Source organism: Quercus lobata, chromosome 10 (genome assembly GCF_001633185.2).
Source record: "Quercus lobata isolate SW786 chromosome 10, ValleyOak3.0 Primary Assembly, whole genome shotgun sequence".
Taxonomy (NCBI): domain Eukaryota; kingdom Viridiplantae; phylum Streptophyta; class Magnoliopsida; order Fagales; family Fagaceae; genus Quercus; species Quercus lobata.
The window spans coordinates 32552543-32560521 of record NC_044913.1 but is presented as its reverse complement, the minus strand read 5'-3'; the positions used below and the strand labels follow the sequence as shown (position 1 = coordinate 32560521).

General features: G+C 33.9%; 1 protein-coding gene across 4 annotated transcripts; it reads left to right on the top strand.

The window, feature by feature from the left end:
- The first annotated feature begins 3354 nt into the window (after window positions 1-3354).
- On the top strand, window positions 3355-6806 carry LOC115965475 (protein REVEILLE 7-like). Of its 4 annotated transcripts, none has more exons than XM_031084706.1 (7): window positions 3355-3646; window positions 3803-3870; window positions 4526-4603; window positions 4725-4836; window positions 4926-4987; window positions 5148-5519; window positions 5672-6806. In XM_031084706.1, exons 2-7 carry the CDS (start codon window positions 3859-3861, stop codon window positions 6389-6391), a joined length of 1356 nt encoding a protein of 451 aa, XP_030940566.1. In that variant the 5' UTR covers window positions 3355-3646; window positions 3803-3858; the 3' UTR covers window positions 6392-6806. The 4 variants fall into 4 exon arrangements, with proteins under 4 accessions (XP_030940566.1, XP_030940568.1, XP_030940567.1 ...); XM_031084708.1 differs by lacking the exon at window positions 3355-3646 and adding an exon at window positions 4255-4368; XM_031084707.1 differs by lacking the exon at window positions 3355-3646 and adding an exon at window positions 4252-4368.
- The last annotated feature ends 1173 nt before the right edge of the window (window positions 6807-7979 follow it).

Here is a 7979-nt window from a genome sequence, read left to right as displayed (position 1 = left end):
ATTTCTATCCCTAAACCAAAAAGGAAAGGTAGATAAATTTTTCTATAAAAGGAAGAAAGAAAAAGGAGAGAAACCGTACCTCCAAAAACCAAGCTTAGAAGAGAAAAAGTTGATGGAATTCAAAAAGCTTGGAGAGGAAAAATGCGGAGCAACAATGGCAAAAGAGGGAGAGAAAGTAAAGAAAGAGAAGAGAAGCTAAGTGGTTTAAAAAGCTAGACTTGGAAAACTGAAAATCGACAGGAAACCCAAAAGTCCCTCGAACAAAACTTTGCTATCCACCACTTAGGGTGCGCCATATGACCACGACACGTACGGCGCCGCCACTCCACATTAAATCTCAAGTGTCACATCTGAGCAAATGACCTTTCATTTTTTTGAGATCATCATCACATGCAAGGACAATCTCAGAATAGGGGGGCAATTGATAGACCAGGCAATTACCCTTGTCCAGAAGAGCCAGCCTGGTCGAGGATAGAACGCCATAAAAATAGGTACTTAATGCCCCAACAGTTACATATTAGGGATGAGACCGTTGGGGCCTCCATTAAGGCCAAATTAAGTAGGCTTAAGACGTTACCAAATAAGCCTTCAAGTCACCATTCAAGAAGGACAGTGGCTAGTAAGAAGAGTCTATTTATAGGACCTATGAAATCCCAGACAAAGGACATACACACTAATCATTTTTACTCTCATTACTGAATTCACTCTATTTTCTGAGCTCCATTCGCTAACTTTATCATCAGAGACTCTGTGGTTGGCACTACACTAGTGACCACCTGAGAGGATCCCCTTGTAAGAACTTGGACGAACTTGTATTGGAAATCTTTTGGACGAACCCAACTACTAACAATCTCAGCATCATCAGTTATCATACCTTGAAAAGGTCATAAAGGTACCATAGAGTATCTTAATTTTACTTGAGCAATAATAGTCAATCAGCTATGTTATCAAATATAGCAACAAAAAATACATACAATACAATTTACTAGAACACCACGAGAGGAGAGGGGGGGGAGGGGGGGGGGGTGCGGTGGGCCTGAGCATATCTAGAAAGAAATATTGTTATATGTTATATAATTGGAATAAAAATATTTATTTTTAACTTTTTATACTTAGGAAGAAATAATATGATTGCCAGTGGGCCTGAGCATATCTAGAAAGAAATATTGTTATATGTTATATAATTGGAATAAAAATATTTATTTTTAACTTTTTATACTTACAAAAATAGATTTATCAACTTAATTAAAAGTGATTTAAGAATAAGACAAACTAAGAACATAACAGTAAATTATGAAATTAAAAAGTGCCCATCAAATTCTTCCCGCACTAACAACTCAACACACGCCGGCACTAACTACTTGTAGTGACAAGTGACTACACACACATCAACACAGGGAAAAAAAAAAAAAAAAAAAAAAAAAAACCACTTTGGTTACAAGCGATTTCAAGAAGAGATTTTCTTAAAATCTTTTTCTTTTTTAAAAGAAAGAATAGTTCACTCTCTTAAAAAGATTAAAATAAAAACTAAAATGCCTTTAAACAATGAACACACACAACCCATGTTTATTCTCTTTTTTAATTTTTTAATTTTTTAATTTTTTTTAATAATCAGCAAGGAAATTTTTAAACAATGAATCAAAAACAACAACTAAGAAACCAAGATCCTAGACTACTCTAGAGCTATTAAATCACAAAAAAATAGAAGGTGTAGAGCAAAAAACAAAACAACTTGAATACTTGTTTTTGAATGACTACGAAGCCAAAACATGGACAGTTTTATTTGTCTCTCTATAATTCCATTTGAACTCAACAAACAAACAGAGAGCTACCATTTTTATTTTTTTTTTGAGAAAGGAGAGCTACCAACTTGGTAGCATTTAAACATAAAACTTGAATCCTCCAAGGAGTCGCAATGGACAGTCCAATAATAGCATCTATATGGATCTTTGCATCACTTTCAACATTGACTCAATTAATATTGTGTGAAACCAATTTTTGAATTGCCCAATTGATTGCTTTGACTTCAAATTGGATAAGGATATTGGTTTCTACTTGTTATGAAAGAGCAAAAACCAACCCCCCTCTTTAATATCTAGCTTCTAGCCACGATAGAAATATAAGATCTATCATAGCCAACTGTAGCATCACAATTAATATTAATGACCACTCTCTCTAAACTAGACAAGTCATGTACTATTCACTGCCAAAATGAGTATTTCATATCTTTTATAACATATCTATTTTTTTATAATACTATAAAATCCAAAATTAAAGGACCAATATAAAGTTGTGATTAAGTATATTTTATACAATGAACTTTTTTTTTCTTTATTTTGATTTATTAATAGTTGGAATGAGAGAATTTGAATTCTGAACTTCTCTCTTGAAAACACTGAGAGATAATAATTAACATTGAATAGCAGCATTGTTGACTACAATGAATTATAAGAAGATAAGTTTATTGAGCAATAAGAAAAAGTGAGACAAAAAGAAAGACAAAACAATATAATGAAATTTATTTATTTATTTTTTTTAAAAATAGTATGTTTATGCATTCTTAATTGAGTTTTGAGTGATTGTTTTCCTTTAAAATTTGCGTGGACCTGAGGATAGTTAAAGGAAAATTGTTTGTAGGTAAACTGCTTTTTTTAATTTATTTAAAATTTAGAAGTTTTAAAATTAGCAATTTTACATGCTTACCTATATTATTTAAACTTCAAACAAAGTCCTTAAATACTATTTTTTTTTTTTTTGGGTTAAGAAAACCCATAAATAGTAGTATAGATAATAATTTCTATGAGTAGTGTTAATTTGATGAGAGGTGGATAGTAATATGGCTGGATTGAAATTATATTTGCACACTAATGATTAAATTATTGTAATGTAGTTCTCATTAACTAGAATTTATTAATCCATAACAAATTTTTAATGTGACTTTATTATGACATCACAGTTCAAAATTATAAAACATGCAATTGGTTTTAAAAATCAAGGAATGATATATATAGATTTGTAAAAATCCAAACGCTTTAACCGACACCCACTCGCAAAAGTGCAAATAATAATTTAAAATAAAAATTCTATTTTCAGTTAAAAAAAAAAAAAAAAGACTTTACTTATGCGTGTACTCTATATAGGATTACAGTACAGCGCATTTCGTCCACTAATATTCGCACAAAAAAGGAAATAATATAATATAATAAAAAGGGAAAAGTGGAAGACAGACACCATAGGAGTATGCCGCGTGTGAAGCGTTTAGAGCCACAAGATTCCAGGGCCTCGCTCACGAAATTTCTGTCCAAAAGAAAAAAAGCGAAAGAGTTCCGACGTGGCAAGCCAACCCAGACCTACTTTTCTTTTCTTTTGTATTTAATAAATTGTAAATGTTCGCAAATTTTTCCCTTCTCTCCTTCCTTGCTCGCTAAGCACAGAGAGATAGAGAGAGAGAGAGAGAGAGTGATTATCCTTTCCTTTCATTGGGTTCTCGATTGATTCTGGGATTTCATAGTACCTCAGAAGAGCGGTTGTTTGCTTCCTTTTTCCTGGGATTCTGTTTTCATTTGGACAATCCGAGGAATCTGTCTAGCTGTTGGGCCTTTCTTTCGATTTGTCCCAGGAATCACTTCTGCTTATATTTCCCACGGTGAGTTTCTCCAATTCTCATTGATCTTCTATGTTATAAGTGGTTACAGTTATTATTGTTATTATTTTCCTTTTTGGGAAAAAAAAAGTTATTTTTTTCTTCTATATTGCTTAATATTGAAGGGAAATCATGAAACATTAGAAATCATTATTGCAGCTCTGTAGAATTAAAACTATTTCCTTGAGAGAGGACTTGTCCTGATCTTTCTACCAATGGATATTCAGGTATTTATTGTTATTAATTGGAAGATTTCTGTTAGTATTTAAATTTAACAAAAAAAGGATTTGGCACTATTTATTATTATTTTAATGGGCTATGTATGTTGATTGAGATTCACCCTCTTTTTTAAGTCGCAAAAGACAAGAAATTTTCTTGCTCTGTTGAAATTTACAAATCCATCTGTTGATGCTAATGTAGCATACTTTAGTCTTCACTCATAATTGCATAAAATCCTTTACCTGAGTGAACTAGCTATGCAACCCAAGTCTGAGATTGATCATTTCATGTCTATGCTTTCCAATCGTGGAAACATCCAATACTATCTTAATTTTTAAAACAAGCTTTGAGCTCGGTGGCTCACTTCCAATTCAATATTTCATTTTCAGCAGTTGCCCTTTCTCTTCAAAAAAGATGGTACCTCGTGTAAGAAACTCCTACTTTACTCCCAATTATTTTGAAGAGGCTGATTCCCGAACTCGAACCCAATTAGTGGCTTTTTGATGGTAGGAACTTGTCATTGTACCAAGACCTGATCTCTAAAAAAGGATTATAACTATCAATAAGTAAATAAACAATTAAAAAAAAAAAAATTATATTACTCATTTGATTTCATTTTCCCGGAAGAAATCTTTATGGATTATTGTTCATTTTCTAAAATAGGGACAGAATGAGCTAACAACATCAAACGCTGATAACTACCATCCTGATGGCAGTGTGAAATCTGAAACAGCGGTTAAGGTTACAATCTCTCCATCCATACCTTTATACTCTGCTTTTCTTTTGGAATAGTTTTGCTGGAAGGCTTATTAGTTGCTCGATGGCCTTAGATCTTTTCCTCTGTTTTTTCATATTTGAACAGGTAAGGAAACCTTACACGATTACAAAACAAAGAGAAAAATGGACGGAAGAAGAGCATCAAAAGTTTCTTGAAGCCTTAAAGCTGTATGGTCGGGGTTGGCGTCAAATTGAAGGTAAGCTTGGTGTAGGATGATTTTTTTCACAATAATTTTATCCGTATGTTGGCTGTTCAATCGAAGTGAACTTGCTCATCTTAATGCAGCACATGTAGGCACCAAAACTGCTGTTCAGATTCGAAGTCATGCTCAAAAATTCTTCTCTAAGGTTTAATGCTTTATATTTCAGTGTATGGTTCCTATTGTAATGCATACATGTCATCATAAAACTAAGTTAGATCAATTACAATTCTACGCATGCTATGTGTGTTGTTTGTCTAGTTAGCATGTACCGTCTGTGTTAATTTGTTTTCTCCTATTGGCTTCAGGTGGTCCGGGCTTCCAGTAGTAGCACTGAGAGCTCCATTGAACCAGTTGAGATTCCTCCTCCACGGCCAAAGAGGAAACCCTTGCATCCTTACCCACGTAAATTGGCTGATTCTCTTAATGGAATATCAGTTGCAGATCAATCTGAGAGGTCTCCATCCCCATATTCATTGGTGGCTGAGAAAGATACCGAATCTCCCACTTCAGTTTTTTCTGCAGTTGGGTCAGATGCATTAGGGTCTGGAGTTTCGGAACAGCACAATGTTTGTCCTTCGCCGATGTCATGCACAACTGACATGCACTCAATCAGCTTAGCCACTGTTGAGAAAGAGAATGAACACATGATGGTGAATTCCTCTGTCCAAGAAGAGAAAGTAAGTACCTTTTTCATCAACCTTGGAGAAATTTATGTCCATGGTACAATGAAACTGTCATATTAATCTTCAACTTAGTCCAAGTTGGATTGTATTTATTAATCTATGTCCTAAGCAAAAGTCTGACTCTGATTTCATTTGCCATTATGAAGTTACAGAAATTTGAATCAGCTTCCAAGGAAACTTTAAGTACTGACGGAGATGAAGCCATGGGAGCAATTGTCTCAAGTATCAAGCTTTTTGGAAGGACAGTCTTGGTAACAGATTCCCAGAAACCATGTTCTCCAGGTGCAGAGAATATTGACTCACCAACATCTAAGGCTATTCTAGAGAATCTTGACATTGATACTGAGAAGTTTCCTGAAACATTACCTTCAAACCAATTAGACACACATTTATCACTTGAAATAGTTAACTGTGATTGGAGATTATTGCCATGCCGAGCCCCAGTTCAATGCATGGAACATCAGAAAGAGAACACCAACTCTGCAGAAGCCAACCCTTATGCTTCTCTGCCATGGTTGGCTTTGTACCAAGGCCTGCCATATTATCACCTTCCCTCATATAACCAAACTTCAGTTCAAATACCTACATATTCTTGCGTAGAAGAAAAAACGAAAGAGAGAGATATTCTAAAGGAAAAATCTTGTAGTGGGTCAAACTCTGTGTCAGCTAGTGAAGTCGAAAATGAAGGGAAGAATTTAGATGCTGTTGATTCTCAGTTTCAAGAAACTAGAGGGAGGATTAACCCCTGCAAGTCTATGAAGGGGTTTGCGCCCTACAAAAGATGTCTAGCAGAGAGAGATGCTAACTCATCTGTGATTGTTTTGGAAGAGAGAGAAGGGCAAAGAGCTCGAGTTTGCTCATATTGACCTTCATGTATCTCAATTGTCCACAGTTAGAATTATTAAGCAAGTTCAGTAGCTATTTTTGGTAGTTTGATGTAGGTTGTATCAGACTCCTTTTCATCCCCGTTTCTCCACTAGAGCTCCCTTCAAGTCACTCTATATCTTTGTATGCAAACCTTGTTTTTAGAAGTTTAGGAGCTGATAGTAGCTTGGTTATTACAGTCCCACTCCCAGACTCCCATGTGCTGCTACTTTCAGCCATTGGAGCTATCCAAATTGTCACCTGGTTGTTCTTTTTGACCTTGCCATTGCTTCAATATTTAACTTCAGTTCCCCACAAAGTCATTTATGTTTTTGCCTTGCGGGTTGCAGCAATCTTTGTAACATTGCATCTGGATTCATTCTCCGAAAATAATGTTGCAGTAAAATTGTGTCGTAATCATATCAGAAATTGTATATATGATGGATTGCAACCTGGGTATGTTCACAGTGCAATTTTATTGAAACAGAGGATTAGTCATATACTTCTCCGTATAGGCGCCAAAATAAACCTAAGAAATGAACGATAAAGGAATCCTCGCCCAAAGAGAGCTTTAAAGTAAATCTTCCAAATCAACTGAATTAGCTATACAATACCCATGTATTTAGAGAGAGCTCATTGCCTGCTTGTACGATCAAATTTTACATCCATTAATTTGTTTCTTTGAAGCTTGTATTCTTCCCAAATCGAATATTATCCCATCCAAATGTGATACCGAACCTATCAAAAAAAAAAAAAAAGGGTGATAAACCGAGGTTCAGGCAGCCATGGTTACTCTTATATATACATATACATACATATACATACATATATATATATATATATATATATAAAAGATGTAATTTTATGGTTATTATGTTACCTAATAACTACTTTTTATTAGACTAAAGTTTTGAAAATCTCATCGTTGGATTACATGTTTTCTATATTTTATATATGTCAAATTTTGTACCAATTAAATTTTATTTACTACTAGATTAAAAAGTTCATCTTTTAAGCATAATTTTAAAATACAAAAACTTGAAATTTAAATATATTATAAATGAAGCAGTTATAGCTTTATAAGTCCTTAATCATCTTGAAATTTTGCAAGTATGAAAGCTATAAAAAATATATATATAATCTAATAGTAAATTTAATCAAAATTCTAATTTATTAAAAAAATATTTAGCATTGTTTAAAGCTATTTTGTTCATTCAGCAGGGTAATACCGTTTATAGTGGAGTTCACTCATTAAATTCATGGTAAGGTCCACCATAAATGTGAGAAGAGGGAGCACCATTTATTCATACTTTCAAAATACCTAAGAATTTTCCATTCAGCAATGCTGATGAAGAACAAAATCACCTCATCAGTATGTTCTTCGTCGATGTCGATGGACACACTTAATTTCCTATTTAAAACAAAGAGAAGGTGAAAGACACTGAGGTGATGCTAGCCAAGGGCCTCCGATACTTAAGTTAGATAATCTCTTTTTTCAAGAATCTATAGCATATGATGTAGTATGATATGTGAATGAGATCACTTACTTGAGTTAGTTGGCTTTATATAACTAGTACTCGAGTTAATGCA

Coding starts and splice junctions, on each gene's coding strand:
- LOC115965475 (XM_031084706.1), top strand. Junction 4,604..4,724: donor AATCTGAAACAGCGGTTAAG/GTTACAATCTCT, acceptor ATATTTGAACAG/GTAAGGAAACCTTACACGAT. Junction 4,988..5,147: donor CTCAAAAATTCTTCTCTAAG/GTTTAATGCTTT, acceptor TATTGGCTTCAG/GTGGTCCGGGCTTCCAGTAG.